We start from the raw sequence: 17,970 nt of genomic DNA, 5'->3' as shown, positions 1-17,970 counted from the left end.
AAATTCCCAGTTAAATTGGAGGGGTCACAATGGTCCCGCTTAAAACCCAACAACTAGACAGAACTCACTTAGATATTTATAGCAATAATAACTAAATAAATATAACCAACATAAAGCTATTAAATAAAAGCAAACAAATAAGAAATAAAATACCAGAGTTTTAACGAGGTTCGGCCAATTTAGCTTACGTCCTCGGACACTACCAAATTAATATTTCCTCTAGAAATATTACAAAGGAGAAGATTTTGGGATAATACAACCAAAGGGGGAGGGGTTCTATATATAACAAACCAAACCCCCTCCATTTCTATCTTTTCCTAATGTGGGATATTGCCAATATTCAACATACACGTGGATTGCCCTATAGATGAAATGTTAGCATTTAATTACTTTTTATGCTTTTAATAATTTAATTTTTTTAAAATAATTTTTATCATTTTATTGAAATATTTAAATGTTGATGTGTCATTCCCGTGGCAATCAACATGTATGTTACATCGGTAAATTTAAAAAATATTAAATTTTCATCTATTTTAAAGTGATTTGACAAAAAAATAAGTTTAAGAATTAACAAAAAACGGAAAATTAAAATGATTTTTTTTTGTTGAATGAGTTATTATGCCCTAGTTTGAAGCTATTTAAAAATGGAATGTAGATCAATTATAAGACATGATTTAGCCTTTAAATTTGGACGTGAATTACTATACCGATTGCTCGATCAATATCGTTAAGCAATAATATTTTAGTTAATATTTTTGTTTTAAAGAAAATATTTGAACTATTTTTAAAACATTTATGATCAAAATTAACTAAAAAAGAATAAAAAAAATAATTTCTCAAGAAATTAAACCTTAAAAATTAAATTGAAAAGAAGCTACCGAACTTGAAGACTAATGCAGTCTAACATAAGAAATATTACAACTTTAGGGACTAAAAGACTACTTTAATCTCAAGACAATATTCTTGAAAGACACGCACGTGAAGAGAGCGTGGTGATGATGCCCCAATCCTTTTGTCCATAGATATCCAGTAAGATTTCGAGTACGAAAACAACGAGAGCGATGGCGCGCGTGTATTATAAAAAAATAAAGAATTTAGAAGCATCGTCCTCACAAATTGCCCCCAGTACTGTGTCCCCCCCTTTCCCTACTCCTTTTTGACATTTTCACAAAGTCAAAGAAAAAGCTAAAGTGGAGAAAGATCAAAAACTCATCAATGAACCTCCCTCAAAAAATAAACTATTTCTTTTTCCATTTTTTATTTTTTTCTTTATAAATAAATTAACAATTACCAAGTCAGTGCACCGCCATTTCCTCTCTTTTATGGTCTTTTTTTTATAAATGTTTTCCTTTGTTTCACACCTAAACTAAAGTCAACGCCGTCCTTTCTGCCTGTGTTTCGTTGTTTCTTTTTTCTTTTCCCATTTTGAGTATAAGAAAACAAAATAGAACACAGCTGAGGTTTTTATTTTGAATTTGAAAGCTTTCGTTGATGGCTGAGGATTGGGATCTTTATGCGGTGGTGCGGAGTTGTACGTCGGTGGCTAACACCACCAGAGCTGTCGAAAATAATAATAATAATGAGAATTGCAGTAGTTCCTTTGAGGACCCTTTGGCTTGCTTAGCGTCGTTGACGTTTGAGGAAGACGATGACCCGTTTCCATTTCCCAACCTTTCACAGCTCGCGGAAACCGGTCATCTTCAAGATTCTTATAAACCTTTTTTGCCAAACGCCGACCCCATCGCCGCCGCCGCCGCCATAGATCCCTGCTCGTCAAGTTCACACCACGGAGGATCTAGCAGCCAACTTCATCAGCACCAAAGGCTACAACACCAGCAAGAACAACCCGCCGCCACCGGGATTGGCTCCCCGTTGACTCCCACCTCCGCTCCTCTTTTCACTTTCGCCGGATTCGGAAATCAGCAACAAGTACAACCCCAATCCCACCAGCAGCAGCAGACACGAGCTCAGCCTCCGGTTCAGACCCCAAGATCAAGAAAGAGGTAAACCGGCACAGTATTTGTATTTGTTTGTGTTCATCTTTTACAATACTAAAAAAAAAACACCATTTTTTTATTGGTTTGGTTTCTGGTTTTGTAGGAAGAACCAGCAGAAAAGAACAGTATGTCATGTAACAGCAGATAAGTTGTCGTCAGATCCGTGGGCATGGCGTAAATATGGGCAAAAGCCCATCAAAGGCTCTCCTTATCCAAGGTTCCGTACCTTTTCGACGTTCCTTTCTTTTGTTTTTTAATGTCTCAGAAAAGTGTAAAATTTTTAAAAAAGATGAATTTTGGTTTCTCCTTTTTTTTCAGAAACTATTACAGGTGCAGCAGCTCAAAAGGTTGTTCAGCTAGAAAACAAGTGGAGCGTAGTAATTTAGATTCCGATATCTTTATAATCACCTACACCGGTGAACACACTCACCCTAAACCCACTCACCGGAATTCCCTCGCCGGCAGTACTCGTAACAAGCTTTCCTCCGTTCAAAAACCCACCACAACCAAAGATTCCGCCGCCGAAACCATCCCTACCACCTCCACTGTTTCTTGCTCCTCTCCTCGCTATGCCACGAGTCTCTCCCCTATCTCTCCCACGACAACGCTTTCGGCACCCGAAGACACCGCCGCCGCCGTCCACAAAACCGGTGATATTGGAGGTGAAGAAGAAAGCGTTTACATGGATGTAGAAAGCGATGAAGACGACGATGATCTTCTTATTCCCAACGTACATGTCGATGAAGATTTATTCAAGGGATTGGAAGAACTGGTTGGAAGTGGTAGTAATGGAGTAGGAATAGTCCCGACCTTTGGTGATAACTTCTCGTCTTGGAGTACCGGTAACTCCGCTGCCGCCGGAGCCGCCGCTAGTGGTGGCTGTTAGATATTGATTTTCATTTTTAATTATTGTCGTCATTTTCTTTTCGGTTTGGGTACAAAGAAATTAAAATACTTCGATTTTAATTTTTTTTCCTTTTTATTATTTCTCCCAGAGAGATAAATATGTATGATAAAGTGCATATAACATCACAAAATTTATTCTAAATTAATTCTTCTTATATGCAATATGAAAATTATATATATTATAAAAATCAAATTCATAAACTTTACTATGATATTATTACTTTATTAATTGTGTAGAAAATTCTACAATCATTTTTTTATTAATATATAATGAAATTAATCATCGTAGTTTAACGGTGAGTTTAGATAAGCGACGCATATATTTGCGATTTGTGTAAAAATAGCGGTAATAGTAAAATTAAATATTGTAATGTGAGACAAAAAGTAAATTAAATGCATCGTATCCAACTGCCCATCTAAATCCACCCTAAATCATAAAACTCCAATAATCAGAAATATAATTAGGCTGTAATTGCATGGTATTATAGGCAGGCTTTGATATCCTGAGTACATTGTTATTGCCTACTTTAACTAAGGTAACATCCCGATAATAATAATTAATTTTTTTATCACGAGTTTTCTTTGAAAAGGTAAATAATTAATAATTAAATATAAATCATGAGATAATATAATTATCACTAATTATTAATTATTAATTGTAAAAGTTTTTTTTTTCGTATCTTTGATTTTCCCTCCTTTATCCTCGTCTTCTCTATTATCATAGCTCATCACATCTCTGAAGTCGACACTTCTTTTTTGTTTTTTTGGCATGAGGAGACTTTGTTTTTTTTTCCGAAATAATAATTTTAGCTTCGGTGTCAACATGTGGTTGTTTCTATGAATGAGGTTTTTGCTCAAGTTGGTGAGCATGTGTGTTTTCTCTAGAGGCAAAGGGCGGGACTAGCAACGACCTAGACTCCTTTTAAAATAAGAAATTATAGTTTATCTCCGAAAATTTATAAAATTTTCAAGTTAATGGCAAAATTATAGTTTATCTCCGAAAATATTATAATTTTGATTTTGTCATTTGAAAACTATAAAGATATAAACTAATACAGTGATAAAATTTTATTTTAACTCCCATGAAAATATAAAATTATATATTTTCGGCCTCTGAAAAATTTTCTAGTTTCGTCCCTAATTTTCTAGGGTCCGTAACAACTCGATTTTCTCGAGTTCAAGCCAACTCATTTTCGTCTACATTTAATTTGAAGAATTTAACCTTTTATGAAATTTTACATATAACAAAAGAAAACTAAAATCATCAATATTTGATCCAATGTCCATATTTCTTAAAATCAGATTTTTTCCCCGATATAACTTGAATTTTCATTAAGCACTAATAATGTTTTTAAATATATATATATATTACCTACCTTTTAACTTTCATGATAATAATTCACCGAAATAAAGAATGATTTTGATTACGCAAATCAGTAAAATTAACAGCATTTCATGTTTTAATATGTTCATATTATTACATATGATCATATGATGATACTAATGTTTCATAATGATGCCTTTTAATGGAGTAATTATTTTTATATACTTTTTCTTTCAAGCCTTTTTCTAATTATTTAATAATATTTTAATAATTTTGAGTAATTTTTTTATCCTGAATACTAGAGGTGCTCATGGGTCGCGCCGGGACGGGCCCATAAAAATTTTGGCCCGGGTCCTAGGCCCGGGCCCGGCCCAAATATGGGCCTAAAATTTTGCCCAGACTCGGCCCGAGAAAAATATAAGCCCGGCCCGGCCCGTTTTTTAAATAAATATCAAAAATTAATTTTAAAAATTAAAAAATATTTTAAAAATATTTTAAAATAAATATATTTATTATATCGGGCCGGGCCAAAAAAGTGGTGCCCGAGGCCCGGCCCGTTTTCTAAATGGGCCTCTTTTTTTGCCCAAGCCCATATTTCCGGCCTATATTTTTACCCAAACCCTCCCATATTTCGGGCAGGCCATCGGGCCGGGCCGGGCCACCCGGCCCATGAGTACCTCTATTGATTATTGAATTCAGAATTTAGAATTTTATACCTTAAATCTTGACCCCGAATCTAGAATTACAAAAATTATGTATTAATAACATGAAAATTATTAAAATAAAATTTCGTTTTTAATGTTGTCATTAACCCATTTTTCCTTCGCTTATATATAGATATAATTAATTTATAAAGGTATGTAAATTAATGCTGTCATTTAATCCATTACAATTGTTTGGAGCTCTCAAAGTCGATATTAGGTAGAAACTAATAAGTTCAAAAATTTTAATTGCAGATAAGGTTTGGGATTAAATTAATACAAAATAATGTATCCACAAAAAATAAAAATAAAAACATTTTTATATCTCGTATCAAAATTAAATTAAAAATGGAATGTACAACAACAATAATTGCAACAATACAGCTAGCACTTAGCACCTCCCATGACTAATTATATATAATCAAAAATATAAATGATAAACTGTGTAATCGATAAATGCGATTTAAATATATGTAAATTGTAACAATAAAAATTATATACAATTATTAAATGGTTACATTACACCTAAAGTCATTAAACTATTAGTAAATTTATGTTTTGGTCGCTTAATTTCAAAAATTTTATAAAATGGTCCTTAAATTATTTGAAAGTTTTCATTTAAGTCACTGGACTGTTAAAATTGTTGTGTATGTCCTTTGTTTACACCACCTACACCGATTAAAAGCTATTCTTTCCCTTCTTTTCTACAATTTATTTTTTTAATAAAACAAATTTGATCATTATGTGTCAATAAACCAAAGTTCAAATGGTTTTCTTCTCTAGTTTTTAACTTGGATTTAAAGTATGTTTTTCTACTCATCAGTGGATATTAATCTACCGTACCGATCGTCAAATTGTCGCTTAGAGCTTACTAGATAATTTTTTTATATAAAAAAGCCTTAATAACCCAAAAACTTAAATAGAAAACTTTCGAATAATTTAGTGATAATTTTGTAACCTTTTGAAATTAAATGATCAAAAAGTAAATTTATTAATAGTTTAGTAACCTTTGAGTAAAATTTACCCAAAATTATATAGAATTATTAAATTGGTCAGCATCTCGGAGCAGTCAAAGTCAAACTGATAAAATGACGGTTGTTGTAGGAACCGCACAAATTAAATTTAAAAAAAAACAGCTTAAATGTAAATCGGGGGTTCAGACCATGAAACCATGTCCGGTTCGGTCGGGTGTGAAAAAGGATGCCCTTTATGACAAGACAAAAGCCAAGATTCGTTTCCTGTCAGTTCACACGGTGGACTTTGGCTATACTAAATTGGGTTTCCAAGGTCAAATATTTTTTTAATTTATAGATTTTTAGAGTTAGTCAAACTTGTTTTTATTTGGTTTAACTCTACAATTATTCTAATAATAATATTTTTAAATTGATTAGAATATTGCAATATTTTAATTCAATAGGGAAATAAAATAATATGAGGGTTTGTTTGGATCACACAATGTAATTAAATGAGAGTGTAATTACTCTATTGTAATTTTCTAAACGTGTTTGATTGACAGAGTATAATTATATTGTAATTCCTTATGTTATGTTTAATAGTACAAATTGTAATTACATAGTTATATAAATTATATTTTTAAAAAATAATTACTATAAAAATTATTAGTATGATAAAAATAATTTCTAAACAAGTAATAAAAATTAAAATCAAATCATCATATGTATTATGTCTAAAAAAGTAGTTGATAATACGATCGCTAATAAAAAAATAAAAAAATAAGACATCATATGCTCATTATTATCATTTTTTGGTTATTGATCGAGTTCATTATCATATGGATTTGAATCTGCATCGTTAAGATTAACGAGTTTCTTTCTTCCATATACTTTATGAAATATGGATCATCTCAATTTCACCTATGTTTGAAGTTATAAAATATAGATATTAATATGATTCAACCTTTTTTTTTCATGCTATACTAAGGTGATGTTAATATCAGAAATATTTTATAGAGCAACGAATGTCTTCTCAAGCACATTTTGAAACCCTGAATGCCTAAAATTAAAGAGTTCACGAGTTGTTTACGGTGTTTGTATCTGACATCATTCTCTCAAATGATATCATACCCTATGACATGGTGTAAGAAAACCTTTTCTATTTGCATAATTAACTTCGGCCTTATAATATTTGGATTCACAATCCAAATAAATTGTAACTTTAATTATAAAAATTTATATAAACTCAACTTGGACAAAGACTTATGCTAAGTTATATCATTCTTTTATACTACATAAATTAAGTAAATATATTAATATAATCTTTATAAAAAATTATAAATTGTCGAAAACTTTCATAACGCTTCTCATAAATAATATATATATATTTGCAATATCTTTAAAAAAGTTGCTTTTTTATAAATAAGTTGTGATAAAAATTATAATATTATTTTTTTACGAATAAGTATATTATTTTATAATATATAGCATAGATACACAAATAAGTTATGTCCATACTTATTGGTCATAATTTTTTATAAATAAATATATTATTAAATGATTTATAACATGTAAAACTTTTGGGCGGTAACTCTACAAAATTTTAGAATTTAAGTAATATATATTTTAGTTATAACTTTATAAAGTCACATATTATTTTTATAATATAAATTTATAATATTTATAATTTAATAATTTTTTACCGTAACCATCCTAAAATCTCATACATCTTAATGTTTATAATATAATTTTTATAACTTATATAATTTTTTTTTTGAAATTGGATCGGGGTGTGATTACTTGTAGATTTATTCCAATTCTCACTCACCCCTAAGAATTGAAAAGTGTAATTAAAGTACTCCAATTATACCCAACTCGGTGGGACTCACCCGTTATAATTGTTACCCAAACATGTCATCATTGTGTAATTACACTTTAATCTAATTACTAAGTAGCTATACAAACACTATCTAGATGTTTAACTGGTTTAAAATGTACTAACCCTAGTCTGGTTCTCACCCCATTTCATGTTGGGTTAATTATTTATTTATTTGACTAAATTACAAAATAACAATTTAAAGGTTATAATATGCTTAAAGATCTTGTACCCTTCGTATATTGGGAATTTAATATCCATTTCTCTACCTTTTGAATTTAAAAATTTAAGTTCATTTATTAACATTGTTAAAATTCTTTTGTTAAAGTTGGTGTGATATTTTGAAATTAAAAAAAATACTCACTTGATATTCATGTAACAAAAAGAAATGACATTCTAATCAACCTGAATTCAATAGAGAATTTTAAAGGTAGTTGCCAATTATTAAAATTTCACATAAATTTTTTTAATCATAATAAAGTATATGACATGAAAGTCGGGTACCAAATCACGTAAAAATTAAAATATATAAATTAAATCTCAAATTTAAATAAAATATAAGGATCAAAACTAAAATTTAACCATTACTTTACACTCTCGAAAAACGTAGAGAGATTAAAACTAAAATTTAACCATTATATTTTCATGTGTAAAAAACAACAAATAGATAGGTAGAGCCAATATTTTCCCTTTTAATTTATTTATTACATTTTGTTAAAGTGTTTTAAGGTTTAAAACGTTTCTAACACACATATATATATTTGGATAATTTATTTTATAGATCATTCTCACAACATTATTCATGGTTCATTTCTAGCTATTTAATGATGTTTCAGTAAATTTTTTGTGTTATTTACATATAACTTCGAATCCATAATCCTAAATCTCGAACTTCGTGTTCAAAGTTTATGATTCCGAATTTCAAGTTTAAGATTTAGATTTGGAGTTTGAAGTTTAGGATTTAAGGTTTAGGATTTTAGGGTTCGGGATAGGACCCATAAACAATTTCTCTATATTTCGAGATAATCATAGAATTTAAAATTTATATTAAATTATTTTTGGATTCATAATTTTTAAAATTAGAGAATATAAAATAAAGTGGAGAACAGATTTAAATTAAATCGAAACTAGGTTGACTTTACATTGGATTTTTTTGACGTCATGATGCATTGACAAAGTGAAATCTAATTCTATTTTGAGCTTTAAGCTTCAAAGAATATTGAGGGGTGGGGTGCAATAAATAATGAAATATTCTTAGGAAAAAAAATGTGAATGATGAATAATCATAGTGAAGGGTACAAGAATCTAATGATGTAAAATAGGGAGAATGCAAGTTGTTAGGCCAATCTTCATAAAGCTACTTAATGGAACAATGTGTGACCTAAGGCATCCCTTTCTCCTTCGATACCCCCTTAAGGGATCATTTTTCTTTTATGTAATAAATAAGGGGAAATCTATTTTTTTCCTCTAAAAGTGCAACTTTTTTTAGCATGTTTGAGGTTCGGAGTTAGGATAATTATTCAGTGTTAGGATGGTTTCATATATGAGTGAGTTAAAATATTATTATATATGGGAGAAATATCCGTTTATATTGGCGTAAAATTTAAGTGATTTTATATTTTTTTCGTAATTTTTATACGATTGATATTTTAATACTTTAACCGTTGTATTTATCACGACATTTGTACTTGTAATGCATGTAAAATTTTGAATTGATCCAATATTTCTATATTATCGATCTAAAATATTGTCTATATTAATGTATATTTAACAGTTGAATTTTTTTTACATGAAACTAATAGTTAGAAAATTTCAAATTATCCAAACTTGTCATATATGATCTACGCGAATGGAGAATGAAATGTGACGGATAAATTGTTAAAATACTGATCGTATAAGAAATTATAAAAGGGTGTAAGTGAATCCTATGAAAATGTAATGTATCTTATTTATTTAGTTATGGAGTTATTATTTGAATAATCTCATTATAGGTTATGTTCTTTTTGATACAATGCTTAGAACTACCTATAACCCCTTAAATAGGAGGATAATGCGCTTCAGCGTACTCAAAATCACATCCTTCTGCATTGACAATAATGTTCATTCCAATCAAATTATGACTAAATTGACGAAAATAATTGTATTTTTTACGCGAAATTTAAATATTTATAAATAAAATTGAAAGATAACATGTAGTCAAACATATTCCAACTTACGACCTTCTTTGCAAGTGAATAAGGTTTAATCTGTTAAATCTTAAATTGAGTTTTAATTTTAAGCCAAGATTAAAGAGCATAAAAGAAAGTGTGGAGCTCTAGTTTTGTCACGAATTTATTTTCCCTTTCGCCATTATGGGTTAAGGCACGTCTTGGCCCAAGACGTCTTCAAATTAGGAGCCCAGAAAGAAACGGAAACCTTCCGATCGTTGAGACGTTGACGCACACGGAAAAAGTCGACGGTTGAGATTTCTTCATCCTATGAATTCGCCAGACAACATTCAACCACCATCTAAAGCTCAAACTCAATTCCATTCTCTCGCTTTCCGAGCTTTGTCGTGCTTTAATTCATCGCAACAGAAGAAAACCACCTGAGGGAAGGGAAGCGATACGGCGGCGCCTTCAGACTCCGACGATTAATAGCACAAGCTTTTAAAAAAGAAAATGTTCCTGCGATTGGTCTCGCGGCCATTGTTGGCGAAGTTCAAAGAGACGACGGGGATCGTCGGATTAGACGTGGTACCAAACGCCAGGGAAGTCCTTATCGGGCTCTACAACAAGACCTTGAAGGAGATCCAGGCCGTACCGGAAGACGAAGGATACCGTAAGGCCGTGGAGAGCTTCACACGCCACCGTCTGAAGGTATGCCAAGAGGAAGAAGACTGGGAAATGATCGAGAAGCGCCTCGGATGCGGCCAAGTCGAGGAGCTTATCGAGGAAGCGCGTGACGAGCTCACTCTTGTCGGGAAAATGATCGGTTCGTTCCATTCAACCTTCTATTTTTAAAAAAAATTGTTCATTTTTTATACGTCATTTAGGGCTTTTAGAATGCGAAACTTCAATGTTCAATCAAGCATATGATTGGTTTAGGGTTTCTTTAAGCGAATCTGGGTTAAATTAGAGCTGCTTATTGCATTGCTTAACTAAGGCTGCTTATGGAAAATCAGATAATTTGTTAATAAGAAGACTTTAGAATTGCTTAATTATATAATTCAACAATGGACATGGGAATTTGAATGAATTTGATGGTGAAAGTATTATAGAAATCGACTTGGTATCAGCTGATTGAGTCTTAGCTCAGTGAAGAACATGAGTTTGAGCGTGTCTTAAGTGTTGGGTAGAAGTAGGCTTTGATAAAAATAATAAAAATTAAGACCGATGTTCATCTTTTTGTAAATTAGTTTATACTATCATTTTTGTCCCTGCAGTGAATTGTGTGTTCATCTATCACCTCAATCTTCAAAACTTGCTTTATTTAAATTTGAATCTTTACTTTTCAAGCATTAGATTGATTTTATTATGTGGTGTTCTTCTGGTTTATCATCGCTTGCCCTTCTGCTTCGAACTTTAATGGTCTGGTAGTTGTTTTTCTTATCCTTGGCATATATTCTGTTTCCAGTAACTCATGTTCATAATTTATCAATGCATCTATTGTTAGTCACAGCCATCAATGATTCTTATTTACTCCATGTCAGGGTGTTTTTGGTTTGTTATCATGTTTGTTCGCACTTTTGTTGCTGTTTGTTGTGCTTTAATCTGCTCTTGACTGTCCGGTTAAGATACAAACTAAAATGCCAGAAAACTTGTTATATTTTTCATTTTTGAGTAGCGACATGACATTCTATATCATGTTGGTTTTGCAGAGTGGGTTCCTTGGGGTGTTCCCGATGACTACGGATGCGAGATTATTGAAAATGATTCTCCAATTCCAAAGCACGTACCTCAACACCGTCCCGGTCCTCTACCAGAGGAGTTCTACAAGACGCTCGAAGCTTTTTCCAAGAAGGATGAGCCTAAAATCACCTCTGGGGAGCCACAGATAAAGGAGTAATAGCATGCTGAAAAGCATTTGGCTGGAGACAATTAGGTTTTAAGACTCGAGGTTTGCATTTTTTTTTGTTTATGTTTTCAACCCTGAATTGGTGCTGTTTCTTCGATGGAACAGAGTTTAAACCCTAATACAATGGAACCATTCAATTGCTAATAATGTTAATATGGGTCCCAAAAATTTTGTTGCCCTCTCGATTTTTTTCTCCATACATATACATATGTATATGTGTATATATATTCTCCAGCTTGAAATTGGTGTTTGCAGGATTACAAATATGGTATCATGATGTTGAAAATTGCGGGTTAAATTTGTTAAATAAGGATCAAATTGCAAGAATATGTAAATATTGCAAGCTAAATATGTTAAATGAAGATCAAATTGATAAATGTGTAAATATTGATAAAAGTGTAAAATTTGAGAGATAAATTTATTCTTGTGCCAATAAAAAATATTTACATTTTGCAAAAATATTAATCAGTGATTAATTGTTCTTAATTGCATTGCTCTATTTTGTTTAGGGAACCAATTTGCTAGAGAGATCAGAGAGTTCTTTTTACCAATGAAAATAAAACTTATTGCGAAATTTCATGTTGAATTTATCATTTCAAAATCATTAGCCTCTACATGAACACTCTCCCTTTCTAAAGGAATGCAAACGGTTACCTCTCTTACAATTATTTCCCTATCAATCAACTGAGTCACAAATGTCATAAAGTTATGGCAATCTCTGCAAATGCTACTATTCTTAATCACATATATAGTAGCTTTAGAAGGTGTATTTAAAAGACCAAATACAACTGCTAGCTTCTCACTGTGATAATATGAATGCCCAATGCCTTGAAATAAATATCCATGCTTCTTAAACTCAGCTTCAAAAGATTCTATTTGCTCATAAATTTCATTTGTTCGTGGATGTGATCTTTCCCCTGCAACAAAGACATGAACTTTGTCCCTAATCTCCACCAGCAATGGCTAGGGTTCTTCCTCAATTGTTTTTCTTTCATAACCGTAAGTGTCCTCTCGGTAAAGTAGTGTCGACCGGCGTCTTGGTATAAGTTCGTTAGCAGTATATAGAAGGCTGGATCAAATGGTCGAGTTCAAGGCCTTGTTTAGCCGTATGTTCGGCTAACGGTATGTTTCTATGTGCTTTGCAGGCTCGGAGTAATGTTTTGTAGATCGAAGTGTTGGCTGTAAATGGCATTGTTTGTATGACTTCATAGCTTCCTCTAGGCGGCCACCTTGACCAAGTATACCGACCAAGTGAACATAATGGTCTAATTGTGGCTCTATGTTGTATATTTCTCTCATGGATTGAAATGCTCAGGCCGAGATCGGTTAATTTACCGTTACTACAAGCAGACAGTATGGACAAGAATGTTATAGCGTCCGGTTTAACTCCGGATAGTTTCATGTCATCGAAGGTAGAGAGAGCGGAGGAATGTACCCGTTTGATGTCAATCCAGATATCAACCCGTTCCATGAAAAAATATCTGGCATTCCAATCTCCCGAAAGCTCTTTGTGCATCGTGTATGCATCCGCATTTTCCGTACAAGTTGACTAGCCCATTTAATACTGAAAACCACTTGCACAAACCTGATTTTACGGAATGACAGTGAAGTTGCTTTCCGGTCATTATTGTGCCCAAATCAGCTGATGCAGATAGGAAACTGGCTGTACTGAATTCATCAATCTTGATATCATCATTTTTCATATCAGTGATAATGTGCAATGCTGACTCATGATGACCCATTTGATTCATTCTCGAGGCCAAAGTAGTATATGTGATTGCATCTCTACGATTCATCCTATCAACTATTTGCCATGCATCATTTAGCATTCCGAATCAGCATAAAAATTACAAGAGCATTCTGAACAGCTATATCTTCATATAAATTTGTTTTCACAACATGTCCATGCAGCATTAGTATCTGAGGAAGCAATTTGCAGCACCAAGGACCTGATGATGCTAGAGATGGTAAAGAATTCGGTTCTATTCCTGCTTCTCTCATCTCCGTAAATAAGTGAAAAGAATCGAGTTGAAGACCATGTTCAGCAAACCTGCAATCAAAGAGGTCCACGAAACGACATTCGGTAAGCTTATTCCTCTAAACACTCTCAAAGCATCTTCAACATTATCAGAGCATTTGACATACATGTTGATAAGAGCATTTCCAACCGAAACATCCCCTCCAAACCGGTCACTACCACCTCGAGTGAACTTGTTGACCGAGTGCCAGAGACAACATCAACGAGGAGACATTCAAGATGCTGGAAACATATAGTTATTCGGTATAATTCCAGAGACCCCCATTGCATGAAATGTAGATACAGCCTTTCGAACATAGAGTTTGTGCAAACCCTGAAATAAGAGCTGTCACAACATGGTATCATATTCAGGTGTCGAATTCGAGACCTTTATCGATCTTCCATCCTTCGAAATCTCGAGTACATATTGACTAAGCCGTTTTCATACCACATTCAACTTGATCCCCTTAAAATATATGAGCATGAACCAATTTTCCATAGTTTAAACCATGGGCACTACATGCTCCAAAAGCTTCACAAAAGTAAACTCATTAGGACAACCCCAGCCTTAACCATATCGACATAAAGCTGTAAAGCTTGAACCCATCTCTGCGCTAGAACACATGAAGGATCATCATAGTCCAAGTAACAGTATCATGATTCCCTTTAGTGATAAACAAGTTAGAAGCTTCAGTTACTAAACCAAATTTTGAGTAAAAGTCAATCAAACCGCTGATTAAAACCGGGTTTTGATCAAACCCTTCTTTTATTACATAACCTTGAATGCAAGTCCATAATCAAACTCCCATAGAAGAACCAACGTAGCACACTCGAAAGCGTGAACTCATTCGGGATTCCCAGATATTAACATGAATCAAAAACACGAAGGCTGTATCATGGTTTCCATTCTTGACATAAGCTGATAGAATCCTGTAACACCCTTACCCAATACCGTGCCGGAGTCGAGCATGAGGCGTTACTTGACTTAACTTAAAAGTTCGGCATAAAAATTTACTTTCAATTTAATTTCATCATCATAAGAAAGCTGTCCACCTGTACAGCAGTCACTAAAATAATTATAATTCAAGCTAGAAACTCGAAATTTAGATCCGTAAATTTTCCCTGAACTAGACTCATATATTATTCACCATAAAATTTTCAAAATTTTTTCTTTAGCCAATTAGTACAGTTTATTAGTTTAAGTCTCCCCTGTTTCACTAATCGACTATCCTGACACTCATCACTAAAATTTAATTATCTCTTATTACAGACTTCATATGGTGATTAAACTTATTTCTACTGAAAATAGACTCATTAAGAATCTATACATATAAATTATAACTATACTCTTTGTACAATTTTAATGAATTTCTATTCAGAAAGGGACTTCAGAAACATTCTTGCCCTGTTTCACTAAAATCAAATATCTAAAGTATATAATTCTTTTGCTTACTCCACTTCTTTCATATGAAAGTAGATCTTTAAGCTCTAATTTCATATTGACTCAACTTCTAATTCTATTTCACTATTTTTGGTGATTTTTAAATTTACATCAATGCTGCCGTCCAAGAACTGCTCATTGCAATTTTTAAAAAAAAATTAATTAACCTTTATAATTGTCTAACCTTCCTTGCAATTTTCAAATCACAACCAATTCCAGTTTTCATCTACTTCAAATACATTGAAGTTCAATAATAACCATTTCAAATAAAAAAATTAATATTTGATATCTAAAGTACATAAATTCAAATTACTTTTTACTTCAATCCCTACATGCATATAATCCAAAAAGTTGCTTAACATAATTACGGAGATACTTGGTATTGTATTCTTGATGTAAATCGATCCTCGAATGTATAATACGTTAATCTACAAAAACAATAAACACACACATGTAAGCTTATAGAAAAGCTTAGTAATATAGGAATAAAATAAATTTACCAAACATTGTACTTAACATATACCATTAAATTACCTAACAAAATCTTGGTGAGTTCTTGTATAACTACTATACTTTTCTTTTACATATTCTTTGGGCCATTTATATTATATCCTTGATAATTAAGGAACGGTTACGGAAAATTGAGTACTTCACTTTCACTTTGACATATGACCTCTTATCAACTTGTCCTTGATTAGATAAGTGTAGCTAGGCTACATTTATCACTTTGCCAACTTGATCAGAATAAGTGTAGCTAAAGTACCACTTATACTTTAGTCACTTGATCGATAAGTGTAGCCACTATCACTTTGTCTCTTGATCAGATAAGTGTAACCATTATACTTGGTTTCTTGATCAGATAAGTGTAACATTTCATTTGGTCACTTGATCAGATTAAGTGAGCTAAAATACCACTATCACTTTGCTCACTTGATCAGAAGTACTCAAATCCGGCGTTTCCACTTAATTTGATCATTTATTCGATTTTACATTTTATTTTATTCTCACTCAACAAATAAATGCATTTCATATACTTGTATAATCATTGAAATTAACTTTAATCATTAAATTTCAGCCATATGAACTTACCTGGGTCGATTGCAGAATTTGCAAAAGTTAGGGACTAATCAACTATTTTTCTTTCCTCGTTGCTTCAGGTTCTTCGATCTAAAATACAAATTTATTCATTCATCAGCATATATTCTATTCTAATCCATTTCACCAATTTATTGCCTTAAGTTTTCGAAATTACACTTTTACCCCATAACTTTACACAGTTTTTACAATTTGGTCCACTTCAATTAACCTCAATTGATCTAATTTTTTCTCATTAAACCTTTTCCAACTATTTAAACTACTACATAGCTTCATACTCAAAACCGCAACACCAAACCTTAATTCTCAACTTTTTTCACATTAAGTCCTAAAATCAATTTCTATCAAAATTACTTAACTAAAATCATCATATACAAAATTAAAGCTTTAATTCATGTTCATTCATCATATACTTCCAGCATGTATTCATAGAAATTTCCAACATCAGCCATAAAATCAAAACTAATGAATAATTAGTTGGGGCTAATTGTAAAAGTATCAAATCACAAAATTAGAAGAAAATAAGAATTAAACTACATATTCAAATATCATGAAAAACCACTTGTTTAACCTTCGCTATGGGCGTTTTTGCTGATAATTTGTGAAGAGATCGTTAAGATTTTTTTTCATTTTTGTCTTTGTTTTAATTTTTTGTTTAATTTGTTATTTCCAATCTTTGCCCCTTATTTCTATTTTTTTTTTTTCATTCTGCTGATTTTTCCTTACCCACCGTCAGCATAAAATTTGGGCCTATTGCTTTTTAAATCCTCCTATTAGTCACTTAAGCTATTTAATCACAATTTATAATTTTTACATTTATTTTAATTTTTAGTCTTTTTTAGTTAATTAACCTCTCCAACGTTAATTTTTAACTGATTTAATACAACTCAATGACACCTAATTATATTTCTAAATATTTTGGCTCAGTTTTTTTAAGAATCTTCGAGGTTCTTATCGTTTTTTTTTTTAATTATTTTATATTTATTCTAGTATTACTTTCATAATTTAAAATTTTTTCTAACTTCAATTTACTTTATACTTACTAATTTATAATATTTTCTAACTCGTTTGTTTAGAATTTTTAGTGATTCGAATCACGATTCCGCACCACTGATATTCAGGCTATTACAATCTTTTCTCCCTTTTAGGAATTTTCGTCCTCGAAATCTTCATACTGTTTGATATTAGATATGAGATTCATATTCCTCCGTTTCCAGGTGCCTCCTCAGATCCTATTGTCGATTTTCCTAAACTTTTTATATGGTCAACGTTTATTCCTCACTCTTTTCCTTGGAGCTAACAATTTTTCACTCGGTTCTTTCTGAATATTCATGTGCGAGGTTGGTGTCTATTTCCATAGAGGATTACATGTGATGGATTTAAAGATCTTGTAAGTCTCACATAGAACATGAAAACATTATGATTTTTCAAGTTTCCGGGGCAAGCAATCGATAATAACCGGGTTTTCGATTTTTCAATGATTTATACGGCTCGACTAAATTGTGGGCTGAGTTTTCTGTTGCGAAGCAAACTTTCCTTCCACGGTGAACTTCAAAAATAAACAACGATCACCCACCTAAACTTGATATCTTTCTTAAAACCTC

The 17,970-nt window shown here is 31.9% G+C and overlaps 3 protein-coding genes across 3 annotated transcripts; 2 read left to right on the top strand and 1 right to left on the bottom strand.

Moving 5' to 3' along the window:
* The first annotated feature begins 1,319 nt into the window (after positions 1–1,319).
* Positions 1,320–3,045, top strand: LOC121224385 (probable WRKY transcription factor 27). The gene is made up of 3 exons (XM_041107632.1): positions 1,320–2,003; positions 2,101–2,214; positions 2,316–3,045. The coding sequence occupies exons 1-3, from the start codon at positions 1,492–1,494 to the stop codon at positions 2,881–2,883; spliced, it is 1,194 nt and encodes a 397-aa protein (XP_040963566.1). The 5' UTR covers positions 1,320–1,491; the 3' UTR covers positions 2,884–3,045.
* Positions 3,046–10,078: 7,033 nt separating this feature from the next.
* LOC107944435 (probable NADH dehydrogenase [ubiquinone] 1 alpha subcomplex subunit 5, mitochondrial) lies at positions 10,079–11,981 on the top strand. Its single transcript, XM_016878264.2, has 2 exons — positions 10,079–10,730; positions 11,617–11,981. Exons 1-2 carry the CDS (start codon positions 10,418–10,420, stop codon positions 11,802–11,804), a joined length of 501 nt encoding a protein of 166 aa, XP_016733753.2. The 5' UTR covers positions 10,079–10,417; the 3' UTR covers positions 11,805–11,981.
* Positions 11,982–12,389: 408 nt separating this feature from the next.
* Positions 12,390–13,555, bottom strand: LOC121224588 (pentatricopeptide repeat-containing protein At5g52850, chloroplastic-like). Its single transcript, XM_041108054.1, has 2 exons — positions 13,399–13,555; positions 12,390–12,730 (listed from the first exon to the last, which is right to left on the bottom strand). The coding sequence occupies exons 1-2, from the start codon at positions 13,553–13,555 to the stop codon at positions 12,390–12,392; spliced, it is 498 nt and encodes a 165-aa protein (XP_040963988.1).
* Positions 13,556–17,970: the final 4,415 nt, after the last annotated feature.

Source organism: Gossypium hirsutum, chromosome D12 (genome assembly GCF_007990345.1).
Source record: "Gossypium hirsutum isolate 1008001.06 chromosome D12, Gossypium_hirsutum_v2.1, whole genome shotgun sequence".
Classification (NCBI taxonomy): domain Eukaryota; kingdom Viridiplantae; phylum Streptophyta; class Magnoliopsida; order Malvales; family Malvaceae; genus Gossypium; species Gossypium hirsutum.
This window is presented reverse-complemented; position numbering and strand designations above follow the sequence as displayed.